The 20,662-nt window shown below is 41.5% G+C and overlaps 1 protein-coding gene across 3 annotated transcripts in view; it reads left to right on the forward strand.

The window, feature by feature from the left end:
- The first annotated feature begins 9,389 nt into the window (after positions 1–9,389).
- Positions 9,390–20,662, forward strand: part of Adgrb3 (adhesion G protein-coupled receptor B3) — a 714,721-nt gene continuing 703,448 nt past the window's right edge. The window contains exons 1-2 of one of the 3 annotated variants that reach the window (XM_075980559.1): positions 9,390–10,044; positions 12,685–13,456. In XM_075980559.1, coding sequence (XP_075836674.1) covers positions 12,700–13,456 — 757 coding nt within the window. In that variant the 5' untranslated portion in view covers positions 9,390–10,044; positions 12,685–12,699. The remainder of the gene's footprint in view (positions 10,045–12,684; positions 13,457–20,662) is intronic. The other 2 variants (XM_075980557.1, XM_075980558.1) reach the window with 2 other exon arrangements.

The raw sequence follows: 20,662 nt of genomic DNA on the forward strand, positions 1-20,662 counted from the left end.
GCAACACGCAAGCACGTGAGATGAGGGGTAAAAGTGGGTGCTAGAATTGGGAAGCTACTGTGGCATGGCACCAAGAGGAGGAAGGATGGGGGGAGGGGCTGATGGAGCAGTTGGTGTGGGTGGGGGAAGAACTGGAGAGATAGAAGTAGCTCTCTGTTGAGGTCAGAAAGATGGAGGTTCGTTAGCAGGGTGTAGAGCAGAAGCATGTGTTCCTCTGGCTTAGATGGCATAGCCAGGAACATGTGGGTGGGAGAATAGCTCACAAGGACAGAGGGCTTAGAGCTTAGATAGAAAAAGGCTTGGACATAAGGACGCTCTTTCCATCTTCTTGTGTGTTGATAAAAGTTAGAAAGCTCCTGCAGAATATCAGGATCTAAAGTTCTAAAGTGCCGTTAGGCAGCCACTTTAAGTTATTATCTAAAGGATACTTAGGCTATTTCTTAGTACAAAGGCGAATAAGCTTGGGAATCTGTAAGTAAGGCATTAAGCTCTGAGGTTTTAGGGTCTCTAATAGACATCCCAGTGGGGAGGTTGGACTGATAGTTTTTGAGGGTTTATTTCCTGTGGCTAAGAATGTGAGTAAGGCGAGGACCCAATGGTAATTAACCATGAGCATCTTATGGATAAAATGAGGGTCAAGGGCTAGGTCAAATCAATTCGAGACCCATCAGTACAGGAACTGAGGACCGAATAAGACTGCTTCAAGCAGACCAAGAGAGGGCAACCGTCCGAGAAACAAGGACAAAATTCTGAGCAGCAAGGAGCCGAATCTTCGTCCTTAGCTGTGGGTAACAACCAGAGATGAATATCAGCCAATGGCTCAAATGTACCCTTGAAGGCCATGGCTGGGGGCATTCCCCCTCCTTCTCGGAACATCGGAGGATTGCCGGGACCTCAATGATCAAGTCCTTGGGTTCGGAGAAATAGTTATGGTGACCAGAAGGGAAAAAAAAAAAACCTCACCAATCTAAGTTGCTGGTGTGTGTAAAAGTCGGCGACCAGTAAGATGGAATGCAGGTTGTTGTGTAGAAACCCTGTCCAGATCCTGGTCCCAGGAGTGGATGGGCGGGAGAGCTTAGGGAGTCTCAGCACCACTGAAGTTATTTATAAAAGGGTCACCCAAGCCTGGAGCCATGAGGGGTGAGGGTGGGGGTCCCATAAAGGGCAGTAGTGGGTCACTAGTGGCCTTGGAGGGTCCCCTTGGCGGATAGGAGACCCTGGTGGTGGAAAACAGCCAGATACTCCATGCAGATAGAGTTAGGTTATAGAGCTCATTTAGTGGGTTACAGAGGGGAAAAGGAAAAGGAGAAGGGAGTAAGGGGAGGGAGGAAGAGAAGAGAGAAAGGCAGAAGCTGCATCTCCAGAAGAAGAACAGACAGAAAGAGAGAAACACACAGGCCTGAGGAAGTTGGTGCAGGAAGACAGTGGAGCATGCATGTCCAGCTTTTAAAGGCTGCCTAGTGCATGTGCAAGGGACTTATGTAGCTGTGTCATGCACAGATCACATGACCATGCCACATGTACATCATGTAAGGCTCGAGGGTCCTGGGTGGCTATGTAAGATGTCTGAGAACTTAATGTCACATGTGTGGCCCTGGAACCTGCAAGTGCCAGAGCTTGGGGTGGCTAGACATTTTGTCAGAGTTCTGGGTGATGGAAATAATAACAATCAGGATTTAAAATTCCTAAGGTGTACTCAGGTTCATTCATAGTAATATTTGTCTAGCTTCCTCTTTGTTCACTTTAAGCTTTAACTATTTGGATAAACAAAGTTATATAACAAACTGAACTATTTTCTAATGGAGTGTTTGATACCCCAAGAATGTCCTTTCCCTAGGACTAGGCAAAAGTCTCCATTCCTTTGGTTGGTTTAGCAAAGTTTCTGCTTGTTAAAAAAAGAGTCATTATCTCTAAAGAGAAACTTGTGGCCCTTCCATTAACATAGGACTGATGCCTAGTCTTAAGGTCAATGCAAGCTTCCTCAACCCCTGATATCAAGCCACACCCTAGCTCACATACCTTTTTTCGCCCATTTAATCCTATGTACAACTATAGAGGATAAAAGGTGGTATTCTTTCTTCAATAATAGGCAGCCATCACTATTCACCCTCAGATCGGGGCAGTCTCCCTTCCCCACCCCACAAACTCCACACATCCTCTTTGGAACTTGACCCTCACCAGAGCTGGATCTGGCAATATACCCAGTGAGATTTCATTGGGGACAAAAATTCTTTTTTCCTTTGCAAACAGATGTCAATTTCAGATAGCTTGGTTACAGATAAGAGCCTATGTTCTTTTTCCCCTCTCAGCACCATGGCCATATCTGACATGAATCTGTTCAGCCCTGTGCCTGTTGCTGCAGTCACGGTGAGGTCATTTATGCATTGTTCTTGCAGTGTCTAGAATACACAGCTTCATTGGAGTCAGCCATCTTCTCTGACTTCCTACAGTCTCTCCACCTCCTCTTCAGCATAGCTCCCTAATCCCTCAAGGAAGGGATTTCAGAAAGGCATTCCATTAAGTACTGAGTGTTCTGGAATCTCTCTCTCCATTGTCCACTAGTGGGTCTCTATGTTAGTTCTCCTGTACTGCAAAAGGAAGCCACTTTTGTTTTCTGTTTATTTATTCTATGCGTCCTTTACATCATGTATCTTGATCCCATTTATTTCATTTACTCCTTTCAGACCCTCAGGTTCAGCTCTTCCACACCCATACCATTAGGGCCAGCTCTGTGGTGTTGCAGCTGGTGAGGTGAAGGGAAAGCCCTCCTGCTCTTATGACTCCAGCGACAACTCCACCTATCTCAGGTGTTGATGGTCCAGATGAGGATTGGAGAGGGTATCCTTCCTTCACCCACACTACCACATGTCTGATGAATATTGAGGACACTTCTCGTTTGCTCATAACACAGGGGCTGGGTCACCCTTTCTTCCAGAAAGACAAATAGATAAAATCATGTGTGCATGTGGGCCATGAGAGTAGAAGTAAACCTGTTAGGGAAATGAAAGTTAGCAGTGGGAGGGGTAGGGGCTTGAAAGTGGAGGCTGGGGTATATTGGAATGGTATGGTGCATATGCATTCTATATTCACACAGCAACATAGAGCACAAATACAGTACCATCGACAGTTTCTATAGTTTATCGTATGAGTGCACATGTGCGTGTGTGTATGTGCATGCGTGTTCAACCACAAATCATGGTACATATGTAGAGGTGGGTGGGAGGACTACTTTTGGGAGTCAGTTGTTCCCTTTTACTAAGCAACTCTAGGGGTGAACTCCAGGCATCAGATTTGAGTGGAAGTGTTTTACCTGCCGAACTGTCTTGTTCATCCTAAAGGTATCTTTATATTAAAAATTACATTGAATCATGATCAGAGACTGTATACTGACACTTTTATTCTATCAGAATGTGTTGCACGTATGGGCAGTGCATTAATTAGTGTTATAATAAATATATACCTTAAATATAAACTAAGCTGGTTTTCCTTTCACTGTGTTAAGCACATTGTTGGCAGTAGAGAAACATACACACAATCTAGACTACTAGCAATATTCTTCAGTCTCTGCACTTGCTTAGTTCTTGTCTATAATATCTGTGTGATTCTTGAGTGTGATGCTCTTGTAGCAGGAATTCTAATTGTTCTTAATAAAAAATATCTTGGAGACAGATATTAAGGGGTGAAAGATGAAAGATCAGAGAAACATAGCAGCCAGTCCCTAGAGGGACCTTTTACCTTTTCTTCTTCCTCTTCCCAGAATTCTCCTCTTCTGGTAGCGCCACCAATACTTCCTTCCTGGCTGCTGGCCAGACAGCATTTAATTAAACCAGTATGAGTAACAATTATTACAGTGTATAAAAGTATTATCCCACAGCTGCTGGGACTAAAGGCATGTGATCATAAATGCTAGGATCACCTTTGTGTGAGCACTGTTTCTCTTTTAGACTGGAGCAATTTTGTGTAGCCCAGGGTGGCCTTGAACGAATATAGATTTATCTGTGTCTGTTTTCCAAGTGCTGGGATTAAGGTGTGTGCAACCACTGCCTGACCTCCAGAGGCTCTCTTTTGTACTCTGATCTTCAGGGAAGCTTCATTTGTTAAAATACAAACAAAATGCCATCACATGTTCTAACTAGTATTCCTTAATTTCTTTCAAGGAAGAAAGAAAATTACAGCTTGACAAGATCCCTCCTCACATGGATAAAAGCAGTAAGTGATTTCAGGGAAGGGGAGAGTTGCACTGGAGACCCCTGAACCCCCAGCACTGGATTACAGACAAGCAGTGTTCTTGAGGTATGTGCTTTGGGGGTAAGGCAGCTCTTTATGAGTTACCTCTTAGTCACACTCCTGTAAATCACTCAGTAACATACATCCGTCTATGAGGCTAGACTTGGTGGAGACTGCTATTTGTCCCTTCGTTGGTGCCTTATCTGGGCAGAACAGCTATTTGTTCATATTCAGAGGTTAACTTAAATAACAGGCACATTTTTTTTTTTACTTAGAAAATAATAGAAAAAATAGTAATCACTTATCCATTTCCTACTATAAGTATAGAAAGGCCACAGCTTCATGTCCCTAACCAGGTAAATAATTAATGTCAACTTTATTGTGAAAGCATCTTACTTCTAAAGACTTGAGTTTGTATAGATCAAAGAAAATGTCATAACTAAAATAACTTTAGGGCAAAGACTCCGTAACTGACAGAAGAATTTTGAGGTGACTTACTCCACTGACAACTTTTATTCTGAGCTTTTAAAACCCCAAATTTCCAAATTAGTTTGCAATATATCCATGAGACCACACATGTTTCCTGAATGCAATGAACAAAACTGTAGAAATTGACAGTCAACAACTACCAAAGACCTAAACTTCTTGCCTATGTCACTATACTGGGGAACACGAATACAATTGAGAAGTGAGATCAGTGGTCCCCTGGGCTGGTTGAGATGAGATCCAATCAGACTCAACATTGGACTGCCAAGGCAAACAGGCAAACTTCTCTTGTTGCCTTTCTACCTCCCTCACTCCCTTTACTTTTTACTGCTTTGGCCTGTGCTTTCTTTTCAGCAATATCTGAGGAGAAAATAACCGATTTATATTTATGTGGAGACTGAATCCAGTTTGGTTACTAAGATACTTTGATATTTAAGAAAAAATAACGAGGAGGAGAGGGTAAACTTGTCTCTGTGCTAGACATAACAAGTTTTAGCATAGCATTTCAAACATGATATTTTACCACTTTATGACTATTTAAACATTTGTTGATTTAGGTGCATGAGAAAATGATTTGAGTTCTGCCAGTGCCCACAGATATGAGGCCTGTTTCACCTTGAGTAAAAGCTGTAGAGTTTGAGCTTATTCTTGCTCCCTCAAAGTTATTGATAACTGGTGTGGCTACAAACAAGAGATCCCAACGTAGGGCGTGGTTAATTAGTATTTTGAGTATAGAGGTGGATCTGCTCCATCTTGACCAAACAGAGAATTCAAGTCCAATCTTGCTCCTTCAAAGATATTGGCAGGAGGTCTCAGGGGGTGACTGCCTGCAGAATACTTGATCTATTCCTTATATCAGGTTAATAAAGTCTATTGCCTCCCTCCTTCCCTTTTGGAGTGAAGTATACAAATAAATCCAGGAAAATTCAGTATTCACTGAATTTCCCTGATGTTCTTCGTTGTTGTCTTTCATTTCTCTCTTATCTCTGTTAATAATTCTAATTCTCACTCTCCTACCCTGGAATGTGTGAACACCATTGAGTCTGGACCTCAACAGAGTTCATATCTCAGGAGATTCTAGACAAGAGGAAGGAAACCTAGGAGGAGAAGACCGAGGAAGATGATTCATTTTCAAATCTTGTGCGTACATCAGCAGAGATGTCAATTACTGAAAAAAATTATGCATGGAATGAACAATGAAAAAACTTCCTACAATGTGTGCTTCTTTTAATCTTACTAAAAATGATAAGCGACAAAACTTGGAATGTGGCAATATAGTGTTACCTAAAATGCTATATGAGACATGACAAGGGAAAGCTTTTTGTAAAAAATGGGGCTGGAGAGATGACTCAGGGTTAACTGCTTCTGTGAAGGACCCAGGCTTGGTTCCAAGAACCCACTTGGCAGCTGACAAACATCTGTAATTCCAGTTCCAGAGGAGCCAATGCCTCTTCTGACCTCTGAGCGCTCGTGCATGCATGTTGTACACAGATATCCACGCAAATACATATACATGTAAAGAAAAAAAAACACTCGAAAGCATTTTCTGAAATGGATATTCTTCTTATTTGATGGGAATTATGCAGATGACACTGAATCATAAGCAATAATCCAGGAAGATAGGGTATTGTCAAATGCAGAAAGTTGAAAGTTAGCTAAGAAAAGGAAGTTTAAAAGTACTATACATAGAAACATTATTTCCCTGGAGTGATTAATAATACTGATAAATAATAGAAGGCACAATTGTGAAGATGTTCAACTTTAGATACCTTGGCCACTTTGAATGATGGTAATGCCATAAAATACCAGTCTAGATTTGGACAAATTTACACTGATTTCTCAGCATGCCTTGTGAAGATCAACAAGGATATGGATAAAATCTAGTTTTACTATTAATTTGATAGTTTTTGTGTAAATTACACTACTTGCCATGAATAAAAAACATAATGTACCCTTCCAAACATGTCAAAGTGAGACACATGTGTACGTAACAAATATACATATTTGTACAGACAGATTAGGGGATAACATATGCATATAAAAACGTATGCATGAATAGATGTACATATGTAATGTGAAATATTTAGAAAAATAAACATAGGGACACATGTGAACTAAGTAATGATAATCTGGTAATTATCATCTTAGGACACAGAGCCCAGGGTGCATACTGTCTTCCTTTTTATTGTTGAGTCAACGACAGCAAAGCTTTCCCAAGGAACTCCACACAGGCAGAAAACAAAATGATGTCTTCTTGGGCTGGCTTGGATGGTGTTGTTGTGGCCTGGAGGCCAGCTTCTCCTCACATAGTTCCACTTGTTATTCTTGATTGTGACCCCCTGAGGACGTCAGATGAGCCCTGGGTTACTGTAGCTGTGTCTTGCTTGGCATATTTATCATCTACAAATTATCTGCTATAAATATACCTCAGCAGGATCATCAGCAGGCCAGCTCGGTAGCTGATTTATGAAGGTTAGGGGAAAGAGTGTGAAGGGTGAAGCGCCTTCTCGAGAGTGGCTTTCCTTTCTGACCCAGCCCTGCATCCTACTTGAATTAAAATGATCCCAGGAACAGTGCTCCTTTCCATTTAGGATTAAGTCTTTTTAAATTGTCCCCCTAGGCTGTTATTCTTACTCCACGGTGCCATGACATTAGGGATTTCTAAGAAACATCAAAATCACAGTGCTCAGTGATAAGTGAGAAGACACTGCTGTGTGAGAATTCTAACTAACCCCACATTATTACATGTGTTTATGGACAAACCATGCAAAGTATTTTTATTCTCCATTTTTATTACACACTTATTATGAATTTATTTATTAATTGCTCTGAATAAAATTACAGACTGACCCAAATGTCTTGCAAATATTATGACTGTTATGCCAAAAGTTGAAATAAATGAAACATTTACCCTCTTTTGTACTGTAGAATAGTCTTTGTTTTTACAAGAAAATGTGTGCATTATACATACTATGTTTTGCGTTTTGCATTTGATATATAAGACCCATTTTCTTTTCACATTCTCTTAAATGAATAAAAGCATTGTAATGAACTAAAAATGACACAAAACCAAAATGCCACCCAGGCTGCTCTCCCTGGTGATTTGTTCCTGGGAACATAGTTGAAGCCTGCTGGAGAGTGATTAACTGTTTCCCTTACAGGGTGTTCCTTCAATTCTTGTCCTAAAAGAGAAAGCCTCCAAAAGGGTCATTCTATTAATATGTATTACGATGTAAAGAGCCAAAGAACAAATTTTAATATTTCAAACAATTCTGGTGCATAAACGATCATCAGCATCTTCCCGTGTTCTCATGATAGCCCGCCCTGGAAAACTGTGCTCTTGGCTATGCAGTCGCTCCAGGGGAGAGGAACAAGAAGGAGAATAAAAAATGCAAATGAGAGAGTAGAGAGCAAATGACGGAAAATTGCTTCATTCAACTTCACCTGCCGCTCAGGCAACTCACCCTTAGGAAGGCTCGCGGCTCAAAAGCATAGCCCATCATGTCTCCTCCCACCACATCACCACACTATCCAAACACTTGTTTTGCAAACCACCAGCCGCGGCTACAAGTAGAGACAAAACTAGAAGGCGAATGACCAGTTGCAGCCTGCTTCTGAAACCTATCAGATACTTCTTCAGAGGTCTGTGCAGGAGGCAAAAATAAACAACACGTAAATGAAACGATGAAGGCGTCTAGAAATGTATCCTCTTTCCCCCCTTCTCTACGGACAACAGTAGCTTTTCCTCATTTCTTCCCATCACTTACCCAAACTTGCTACGAGGAGGAGGGGAAACTTGACAAGGAATAAATGCATTAAGAAGGCAGAACGAATCAAAAGTTTAGAACCCGCACTATTGCCCCGTCGCCACGCAGAGAGCAGTGCAGGAAGCCTGACCTCGGTAGCCCGCACAGTGGTCCTGACAAAGACTGTTTCGAGCCTGAACAAATAAGATGCTAATTGCAGTCTGGCTCTGACGGAAAACAAAAACAAAAACACACAAAAAACAAAAGAACAACAAAAACCAATTATTGTTCCAGCCTCTAGCCAGAGACAAGTAGCCGCGGGAGGCAAGAGGTGGCCCCTCAGCTGCTGACTGGATCAACGCTAAATCCCGGTGGTGACTGACAGCTCCCCCGCTGCGTCAAGTCCGCACTGAAAGGCCGAAAAAGAAGGACGGTCGAGTCCAGCGTTTACTTCCTACCCCTCCGGGTCGCCTTCCCGTCCTCCGCGCCCCCCCTGCCTCTCCTCCTGGGGACTTTCTCCTAGAGTTGGTAGCCACCAGCCTCAGCGGTGGGAACTGAGGATGAGAAAACCTCCCAGACGAAGAAAAGACCGCTTTTCCGGACGTGCTCGGCTCTGGAGCAGCGGGGGCGCGGGCACGGCTGCAGCCCGGCAAAGCCCGCTCCCGCCCTCCTCGCTCCCGCGCCCGCTGGTCCTCGGGGAGGCGGGGGAAGGCCGAACTCCAGCCCCCCGCGGGGCAGCGCTCCGCCGGGGACGCGCGCACCCACGAGTACGCGCGTGCGGCGCGGGGGTGTGTGTTGGTTGCCGGGGCGGCGGGTGCGCGCCGGGGAGCGCGCGGCCCCCATCGCGCGCGCAGCCCCGGGGAGAGCGAGCGCCGCGCGCCGGCGCGCACGCCCGACACACAGCTTTACTATATCGCGCCCTCGCGCGCCTCCCTCCTTGCCGGGCATTCACACAGCTTCCCGACGTCGCCAGCCCAGGATTTTTTTTGCCTCAGCTCGTCAGCCGCGCTCGGTCTATCGGTACCTGGCAGGGAGGAGGGCCAGGGAGGAGGGCGCACCGAGCAGCCGGCTCCTGCTCCAGCCTCGCCACCGGCCGGGAGCACTCCTGTCAGCAGCCCGCCGCCCAGCCCGCAGCCTCAGCCGCCGCCGCCGGCGGCCACTTCTCAGCGCTTTTTTGGCTTCTTGGCCAATCCGTTTGTGGGGGGGAGGTGGGTTTGGGAAAACACATCTGCGCTCTTAATCCACTTCCATTTTTGTTATTTGTTTTTTGTTTTTTTGTTTGTTGTTTCTGTCGAGACCCCCTTCTGGGGGCCTCTCCCCGGCTCTCCTTTGGAGGCTTCATTCACTTGGAGAAGGCGCAAGGCTCTGGCCACTGGATACCCCTTTTTCTTATGTCCCCCCTCATTGCTTCTCGTATGCGTGCATTTTTTCCCCAATAATAAATCCTGTTATTTGAAGCTGAGCCGGGGGAAAAATGGGCAACGGCGATTGGGACCGAAGGGGAGTCTCTCCGTCACTGTTGTTGGGACCTGTGCCTGTGTTGGTGTCTTAGACCAAAAGCCTCCCGGAGCTTTCGGAGTGGAAGGTAAGGAAGGGGGCCTCGGGGTCACCTCTGTCTTCTGGGGTCGCCCCAGAGAAGCTTGGAATCAGTTTTTGTGGGGAGGGAAGTCAAGGCTGTTGCTGGCGGATGGAGAGATTCTGAGCTTACTTAAACGCCGCAGTTGAAAAGTTAAGAGAAGTCTCTGGTTTTGAAGAGGTGAGCTGGGTGGGAAGGAATAGGGAGAGAGACCCAGAAAATCTAGCAACTCGTGCGTGATTGAGATAATTTTAGCGGTGGGGTAGGGGGTAGGTTAAAAGGAAGTTAGGATCCAGTAGGACTGGGTCTTCTAGTGGGGGAAAAAATCAGTGGAGTGATGGCGCCGTCTATGTTCGGCTAAACTAAAGTGTCACCCAGAAGATCAGTTTTGAAAATAGCTAAACTCAGTGCTGGTTTACCTCTCAGCAAGAGCCAAATAAATAAATAAATAAATACAGCATTCTGGAGACCTCGGTGACCATCCCTTAGCCAACCCCTGGCCCGTTATTTTCCGTAGACAGACATACAGTTGTTTGAACAGGCCCTGCAGTGGGGGGGGGGGGGCAGTTCAATGATTCATATTTATTATTATTTGGAAGAAAATTCAAGACTTCCTCCACCAAGACTGATTAAAAATGAAGAGCTTTCCGTGAAGGGTGCCTGCTCAAGAGGGATGTGAAAGCAGCTCGTTCCCACTCCTCATCACTGATAAGCACAGTATTGCAGACATGCATTGTCAAATAAATGGAAGCAGAAATATCGATTTTATAAGGAAAAGAACTACGACCTCCTTTTGAGTTCCTGATTATAAAATGAAGCCCCCTTTCATGGTTGGAATTCCTAATTTAGACACTTACTGTCACATTGGCTTTCAACGCCTACACTCTATCCTGAAGAACACTGCGCAGACCTGCATTGCCTGCGAAGTGCTACAGCACACACACACACACACACACACACACACACACACACACACACTCTTACACACGCGGAGGAGACTGTTTCCAGTTTTTTCCTAAACACACATTTTGATCTCTAAAAGATCATTGCCTTTATTTTTCAACTGGAAAAGGCATTTCTCATTGCGCTGTGCGTTTGGAAGAGAAAACGCTGTTCTGGTAGTCCTGTCAGCTCCTGTGTTATTTTAGACTGCTGCTATATAGAGATTTACAGTTGGGGCTGTTTGGCCTCTGTCAAGACATACTATTTGAATAATGATCTATAAAATGCAGATATGTTCAGGGACTTCGGTCATTGGATTGGGAGTGTATGTGTTGGTGTGTTATGCAATGGCAAAGAAGGTTTTGTGCTTTGGCTCAAAGAGGACCAGACAGAGCAGGCATGGGAACTCTTTAACTGTCTATATGTCTGTCTGAATAGCTCTTCTTATAGAACAGTGGAAAAGACTTCAGCCTAAAGCCTTTTAAAATTAACTTGACATCACTTTCATCAGTTCAAAGGCTGGGCAAAAAAAAAAAAAAAGCACTGTCATTTATTCTGAGAAATAACTTCGTAAAGGTTAAAGCTGAAAAATATTCAAGTTATTTTGGGATAACAACTTACAGAGATAAATCTAATCGAGGATGCTTTGATAATGAATAAAAACAAACAAAAAAAGAAGAGCTCTGGAGCACTTGTTTGAAAGGCAGAAATTCAGTCATTGAGAGCAATAGGGGGAAAGCTACCAATTTTTATATCTATAATGTGTAAATCCTAATTTAGAGGAGATAATGCTAGATAAGAGAACCACAATTTAGAGAGAAAATTCAAAGACTGGAGGGAGCTCAGTGAGTGCAGTTCTGGGATCCCCCTCCGCACACACATCGCCTTTGGATACAGATACTAATACAGTGATCCACTTTATGTATCCCAGGAGGGCATGCCATATGAAATGACTGCCTCAAATCTTGTCCTCAGTGGCGATGCTGAACATCAGGACTTTCCTGTGTCTGTCCATCTGTGCCCTTCCCAGACGCTGGCTTTACTGTCCTATGAGTCCCCACGAATGCCCATGTTTTTGCACGAGCATTTCTCATCAGTTCACATGGTGCCCCCTGCAAAGGCAAGTAGGGGCATTTGGGAGACAATGCTCCATCTGGAACCCATGATCGTTTGTGCCTTTAAAGCTGTGACTATAATTTATCGTGATTACTTTTCACATTAAAGAGTAAAGAAATGATGCCATGACAGCTGCTCCCAGATTATCAGATTAGATTCTGTGTGGTGGTGTTTACCGCAGGCGGAAGACGGAGGGAGAGGAACAGGCTGGGGAACTTGAGTCCAGTATCTCAGCAATTAACATGTAGGTTACTCCAGGAAGCCAGTTGTCCCGCTTCACTTGGTAGATTGATAATGGATGTGCAGGAAACTCTGGTGGATGAATTAGGACATAACTATTAATAATCTATTAAATGTTATTTTTATATTGAAAGTGGAGAATCTGTTCATCGCCAGTAGCCACGTGAGGGCGCTGTTCGCACGGCAACTGGTAATTTCCCGGCGTTATAAAATAAAAATCACCTGCCCTTCTTTTAAAAAGGGCTTTTTACGGAAATCTTGAAAACAGCTGGCTGCAATATTGGATGGGTTTTGTTTTCTCAATGCCTGTGGTCTTCTGCTTGCTTTTCACTTCCGCTGCCATTTTTACAGGCCAAATGACATAGGATGAAGGCTGTTCGTAACCTGCTGATTTATATATTTTCCACCTATCTCCTGGTTATGTTTGGATTTAATGCTGCCCAAGACTTCTGGTGTTCAACTTTGGTGAAGGGAGTCATTTATGGATCCTATTCTGTAAGTGAAATGTTTCCCAAAAACTTTACAAACTGCACTTGGACGCTGGAAAATCCAGATCCAACCAAATATAGCATTTACCTGAAATTTTCCAAAAAAGACCTTAGCTGCTCTAACTTTTCCCTTCTGGCTTATCAGTTTGATCATTTTTCCCATGAAAAAATAAAGGATCTTTTGAGAAAGAACCATTCAATAATGCAACTCTGCAGTTCCAAGAATGCTTTTGTTTTTCTACAGTATGATAAAAATTTTATTCAGATACGTCGAGTATTTCCAACTGATTTTCCAGGATTACAGAAAAAGGGCGAAGAAGATCAGAAATCTTTTTTTGAGTTTTTGGTGCTGAACAAGGTGAGCCCAAGCCAGTTTGGCTGCCATGTCTTATGCACTTGGTTGGAGAGTTGCTTAAAATCAGAAAATGGGAGAACAGAGTCTTGTGGAATCATGTACACAAAGTGCACCTGCCCTCAGCATTTGGGAGAGTGGGGGATTGATGACCAGTCGCTGGTTTTGTTGAATAACGTCGTGTTACCCCTGAATGAGCAGACGGAGGGCTGCCTGACTCAGGAGCTGCAAACTACTCAAGTCTGCAATCTGACCAGGGAGGCTAAAAGACCACCCAAAGAAGGTAAGTGCCCAGAGAAAGGGGGAAATGGGTGCTGGGGGGGGTGGGGAAAACTTTGCATGGAAGTAACCCTTGCTGGATCACTACTTCAGCCTAATTTATTCTGTCAGCTTTGAAGTAATTTGATTTGTGGTCTTCACTGTTGAAGGGCTCTGAAACTAGGTTTAGCCTTCATGACATTAGAGACAAGCGGAGGAGATGAGCAGCTCAGCAGAGTGCTCTGGAAGTCTGGGGAGAATGTTCAGGAGCAGAGAGATACAGAAATGAGCAGCCAGTTGTGTTAAGGGTTAATGAGGAAATGTGTGCTTCTGTGCAGGCTAGGAATCCACACATGCTCCTAAGGGTAAATGCATATACAAACTTCCTTCTGATCAAGTCCAGCAAATGTCCTCTTCCCTTCCTTTCACCTGTTTCTCACCCTCTCTCCTCTCCCTGTGACTTGAGGAAACACTCAACAGAAAGCCTCTGTGGACTCGGAGACTGCCTGTCTCTGAAGTCAAGAGGGACCGTTTTCACCCAGGTCCTTGTTTTGTGGAGAGAATTTTGCACAATACATCCCTATGTGTGGTCTTTGGTCAGGCAAGAGAAACACACTGGAAGCCCCAGCTCCCTGGGTCTCCATCTCTGAAGTCTCCAGCAGAAAGGAGGGGGTGGTGGCAGCGAAGGCACAGACAGATTCTAAACCACCAAGTTGCTTCTTGCAAGTCGTTTCTCAATACTTCCTTGGTCCGTTGTTGATATGGTGATATGGAGAGAGAGAGAGAGAGAGAGAGAGAGAGAGAGAGAGAGAGAGAGAGAGAGAGAGAGAGAGAGAGAGAGGAATGAGCTAAGTGGGGGAAAACAAAACAAAATAGTGCAACGGAAATGCAGAGGAAGAATCGCAAGTGTTCCTGTGGCTTGTAATGTTCACCCATCCTCAGTGGGGGAGCTAGCAGAAGCTTTAAGATTGTGGATTATTTTTTTAATAATGTAAGAAAGCATGGCATATCTTGAGAAAATGACTTTTGCTTGCAAGGTTAATGGCTACGCTCCATTTGTTAGAGGACAGAGCCAGTACATATTCTTTCTTGTCCCCCAGCCCTGCAACCAGTGAGTGTGTTGATTTCTTATGCAGGAAATGTTTTCTGATTGCCACAAAGATCCCAGTCTGTGGAAAGGGACAGCCAAGCTCCAGTCCCTCTTTCCTCTCCCTCCCCCAACAGAAGTTGTCTTTGTGGCCAATATAAAATTGACACGTTGTTGGAGAATTTTCTTTAATGGTAGCCAAGGCTTTGTAGGGAAGTGGAGCCAGCAAGGGGAAAGGGGAGGGGTAGAGAAGCCTCGACAGCTTGGTGCTGTTTCTCTGCTGGCTGCAATTTGGGGGATGGGAATTATGGAAAAGCAATGGCACAAGGCAGAAAAGAAAGTTAGAAAATGAGTGCAGGCTAATGGCAAGGAGAAAGGGCTGAAGCATTTTCAGATTTCCACAGGTCAGTGTCTCACTAACATCTGTGGCTGAAGAAAACAAAGTAGTTTTAAATTACAGGAGTTCTTTTCTCTAGTAAAAAAAAAAATCCCAGAGAAGCACTTACAACTGCAGGGATGGTATTTAACACCATTTAAAACTAATTAGTGTCCCCTAGAATAAGAACTACAGTACACACAGAAACTGGGATGCCACAAGCTCACTGAGAAAGCAGTGGGCATCAGAAACCGAGCTTTGTGTGTCTTCTTGGTGTTTAAATGGGAATTATAAATGCAGTTCTTCCGTTGTTCAAATTCGATCGTCAACTTCAGCCCTGATCAGATTGAAAGCGGAGAATTTATCCAGGTCTGCAGCCTGTTCTCAAATGAAGGTGGCAAAAGAAAAGTTGGGAGCTCATTATGCATGGTTTTCGGGGCTGCTGCTGCTGGTCAGCATGGGATGTGGGCATTGCTGGGATGTGTAGAAGCCACAGTGCACATTTGATTTGCAGATGAGTGGGTTGGAGGCATTGTATCATAAAGCATGGGTAAAAGACTTATTTCATGTTGCTAATCAGCTGTAAAAATGAGAAGGAAATACTTGCAGAGGCAAATATGTGCTTATCTTGAAATTTTATAATGTGTATGACACCAAAGTACCAAATTTATATAATAGGGGATTTTTTTAAAAGCTGTATCAATAAAAACTGCCCAGCTATATTCTTTGTAGTCTAAATTTATGCTTTCTAATTGTCTGGGTGCCTGGAGTTAAAAACGTGAGGATAAGTAGTTCCCCTGATACATTGTAGTTGGTAATTTATAAATAATTCTTTAAAATATGTATGATAGCCTTCTTATTTCATCCAAAGAAGTTTTTTTTTGTTTAGGATGCATTGTAGAAAAAATATAAAAATTTAGAATCCTAATTTTGTACCAATTATGCAAAGAACATTAATTCTTAAATATTTTATGTAAGTGACATAAAATACTATGTTAGGAATGATTTATTCAATATTATTTCAAGTAAACCACATAACTGCAGCCAGAGGTTGAGGCTAATAATTACATACTGAACTGCTGCTCTTATTTAACTCAAGGGTTCTTCTAATTTTTAATATGAGGTTTTAAAAATTTCACCCACGCTTATATTGTTTGATGGTCATGTTTTTTATGGAAGAAAATATTCATCTGTGCTGAAGGTGTTATGAGAATTAATACAGCATTATTCCCACCACAACTGTGGACTTGCAGTTCATTCATTGGGTGCCTAGTGACTACAGTCAGCCTCATCAGGTCTACCTAGATTGTATCATACAAGTGGCGCAGATTTGTCAGGGATTCTCCAAACAATAGACACAACTCCAGATGGTTTTTGCATAGTAGTGAGGTTCATGACCAAAGTATGACAATGGCTATTGTGATGATGCCCAATTTGGTTATGAGAATGGAGTTAGCACTGAGCAAAGAGTAGGCTCTCCACAGTGGATGTCTGCTGTAAGAGAGGATATTTTTTTTTAAATAAATATTATTCATCAAGATGCAGAACTTATTACCCTTTCTTGTGATACCAACAATTGCAGACTACAACACCCAGCAAATTTCCTGCACTGGTGTTTCATTGAACATCTCATCTGAGTACACTCCAGAACATTCTAATTGAAAGTTGTGTTTGACATAGTTGGAGGTGACATCTGCTCACAGAAAGTTAGCTATCATTCACTCCTGCTTTTTTTTTTGAAATGAGACTAATTTTAGAAAAGTGACTCTTTTTCAAAACAGTAATTTGACAGTTTAGACAGTATTTGGTTTCTAAGACCATATCTCACACAAACATACACACACACACACACACACACAACTTAACATTAGTATCCACTGGATTTTTGGATGGAATTCTGGGAAAAGACTGGCAACCATTCAGAAAACCATTTTCACGTTTTTATTAATATGCTTTATTACAGAAGATGACTCTGAAGTATATAGTTAGGATAGACATTTTGGCATGAGATCGTATGTCAGTACTTTATTTAGAATGGCAATATTAAAACAGTTTGCACAGAAGAAGCCTACACCAGAATATCCAAGTCATATAAGAAGTCTTAAAGGAACCTTTGTGTGCTGCTGACATCAATGGCTCTACTTATGTGAAGGGAAGCAGGATCCCTGTATAGATTCCAGGAAATCTGCACACACTCACCCATTTGTCTTTCTAGACTGGCTATGCTAATCTTGAATATTCCAGCTCCCAAGGGAAGAGTCACTGTGTGACTGGGTAAACTCTAGACTCTAACCCATGTGTGTGTGTGTGTGTGTGTATGTGTGTGTGTGTGTGTGTGTGTGTGTGTGTGTTTGCCCACATTTATAATCTTGAGGGATTTTTATCTCCAGTGCCTTTAATACTTCTCTTTTCTTATTTGCCTTTACATTACGTTTTCTCCTACTTTTCATCTTCCTTCTTATCCTCCTTGGATCATGAGTCTTTTGTGAATTATTGCTATCGCTGAACCTTCTTCAAAGAATATATAGCGCATCCATCTTTCCTTGAGGAAAAAGACCCTGAAGTTTGCCCCTTCTTTTGCTGAATCCCGCAGCACTTTGCAAATACTGTAGTTTTGTTCTAGCACTTAACTGTTTTGCTATGTGGTTCTTTTACTTATATTTTCTCCTTTGCCAGATTTTTAGTTGAGTAAAAAGACTGGAGTTTTGAAATTGTAGCCCAGTCTTAACATAATCTTTGTGACTACCGGTTGAAATAAACATTAAGTGAACGAAAGAATAAAGTTATGAAAAGGGAAGATGTTAATGTATTAATTGCAGTCAAAAATTACTGATGAATCATTTTGGAAAAGCAGTCACCTTTTACTTTCTCTTCTATGAGAAGATGAATACCATTCATAACCTTTCCAATTTCATTAATGCATTGCTGATGTCAGAGACGAATCTCTGAGGTCTTCTAAAAATGCTTTGAAAGAGCAAGTGGAATACCGGCACTTAGTAGTATTATTTCGCCATATTTGTTTGGACCTGTGAATGATAAGAATAGCTTGTTAAGTTTTATCATCTAGAAAATAGTGATAATAAAATCGGTACATTTCTCTGCGCATATCTTCTACCCCTGGCACCACCGCTATAGTCATAGCATTTCCAAAACTTCCAAAAACAGTTTGAAGACAACACTTGAATAAAACAGAACGTTGATTTGTATTTTAACTCTAGATTAGGAACTATACATTTTGTAATAGCAGAATATTGCCAAACATGAAAAATGCTAGTCAAAAATTGCTGATTTCCCTGCTTTCAATTTTAGACATTTACCAATTTTGGAAGCGCTTCACATATGCAGTGTTTATGAAAGAAAATGCTTGCAATGTGGTTTTGGAAGCAACTGCTTTATAATATTGAGAGAGTTGGAAATTAAGTGAAGTGTGCCTGCATGTCATGCTTGCACACATAAGGCAAGCGGCTTGTGATTCAATAGGTCTTTGTGTCTGCTGCAGATAAATGTATTAAAATTATGTTTCTTCAAAAATTAAGGTAGGCGTTTTACTTCCCTGATACTTGAGCTCCACGCATCCTTTAATTCACTGCATTTCCCTTAAGGTATTATACTGTTAGTCATCTTTTGAGATTGTTATTTTGTGAAATACAGTTTCATTTAGAATTAACCTGGTATATATTTCCTATAAAAGTCAACTGGCTCTTAAAGTAAGAATTAGTGTAATTAAATAAATAAATTTTCCTGGCGTTTAAAGATAGCTCAGTCAGTAAAATATTTGCCACATAGGACCTGAATTAAATCCCAGAAACTGTAATAAAGCTAGGATTTTGGAGGTGTTATAAATCAAGAACTCGGGAAGTGGAGATCTAAGAATGTCTAGCCTTCTTGGTAAGATACATACCAATGAGCGATGCTGTATCATAATAAATAAGTAAATAAAAAGATGGATAGCTGTCTTGATAACTATCACCTGATGTTGACCTCTGGCCTCCACATGAACATATACACATGTTCTTCCCCCAATAATCATAATTCTCTCTCTCTTTATATATATATATATATATATATATATATATATATATATATATATATATAAAATAGCATGTGTTGGGCTTTCGGATTATGAATCCAAAAGATCATGAAGCTATCTTTTGAGCTGTCCTTTGACACAAAAATGGTATCACTAATATATTTTAATTTCTTCTTACATTTGTAATACTTGGTAAATGCTATATTGAGTATAAAAATAAGTAGCGAGATTAATAATTTGATATTTTAATTTCTATCAATATCCATGAAAAGTTCTCAGTTCAGTTTCCTAATGTAGTCACTTAATGTATCAGAGATTTATTTTCTTTATTTAAGATCTGATATACATTAAGATTCCTAGATGTGTCATTTCATTGAAGTGAAAGCAGTAGTTTGATGTACATGGAGTTGAGTTTGTAGAATGACTCAGGAACCTTTGACAAGTAAGTAAACTTGACTCCTTAATAAGCTGGGAATTACACCTGTGATAATGGAGTTGTGTTCAATAAGATTGCTCCTATTGATACTTAGCACATTTGTCATGTTATGCTAGGATATTAACAAGTGTTAGTAATTATTTTCTTCCCTCAAACTTCTCCTTTTGGTGGTTCAAAACAGTGTTGTTTTTTTCATTGAATTCCACATAGTGCAGAGTTTTATGTTTGTTATAAAGTATTCTTCTAATGTGATTGACATATATTAATGTATTTTTATAATTGTGCGCAGTAATAAACAGATAACTGAGGTTCAACATAAAGCTAATAGCCAATATGAAACTGAATCTTCCTATTGATCCAGGTGTTTTCATTGTTGACGCTGCCTTTTGTCTTTCAATTGTCCACAGAAAAGTCTGGACGACACTTTACTTTTTCTTCTTGGCAGGAGGATGGAGAATACAAACAACGAAAAGTGACACCTGAGATGTTAGGCAGGCTGCAGCTGAGGTATCAGCTGCCATCTTGCTTTGTGTGTGTGTGTATGTGTGTGTGTGTGTGTAAAGGAAAATATCATTGTTTATAAACATTCTTTCCTTAATTTACTTATTGATGTGAACATATTTATTTCAAGACCAGAAGTATACTATTTGGTTGTAATGTGTTGTGTGTGAAATTCTTTCTTTAGTGAATGTAACCCTGTAAGACAAAAACAGAAGCAAACAAACAAACCCGAACAAGCAAGGAACTCTGTTGGAATTTTTAAGAAAAGTTTCTGTTATTTCTATGTAAATGTGGTTGAAATTCTGAAGCAAAGCACAACTCAAATTAGTGGTGTGAATTGCCATGTATCAAGTATAGTAGGGTAGTTACTCTCCTTTATGAAGAATGGTCCATCAACGTGTACAGCATGGAGTCTTTCAAACTTGCATTAGAAGGGAAATAATCTTTCATGGGGACACATTTTTTTATTAAGGTTTAAAATCTGCCCATGTTAAAATTGGTTCTTACAGCTGCAGTGTTTTTGATTATCAAATAAAAGAGTTCTATTTTATATAACATCAGCATGGGATTATTATTTATCTGGTTGCTTATCCTACCTTTATATTTTTATTGTTATGCATCCATTTAAAAGATTCTCTTTTAATCACTGAGATTTTTGATATCACTTAAAAATCTTATTCTCTACATAGGAATGGGTAATATTTTAGAATGTGATTTAATTATTTGAACTTGTCTGTGAATTTAATGAAGAACCATTCAACCTCATGAGTTTGTGTACATTTTGAATTATATGAATAAAAG

This window comes from Microtus pennsylvanicus, chromosome 7, assembly GCF_037038515.1.
Source record: "Microtus pennsylvanicus isolate mMicPen1 chromosome 7, mMicPen1.hap1, whole genome shotgun sequence".
Classification (NCBI taxonomy): Eukaryota; Metazoa; Chordata; class Mammalia; order Rodentia; family Cricetidae; genus Microtus; species Microtus pennsylvanicus.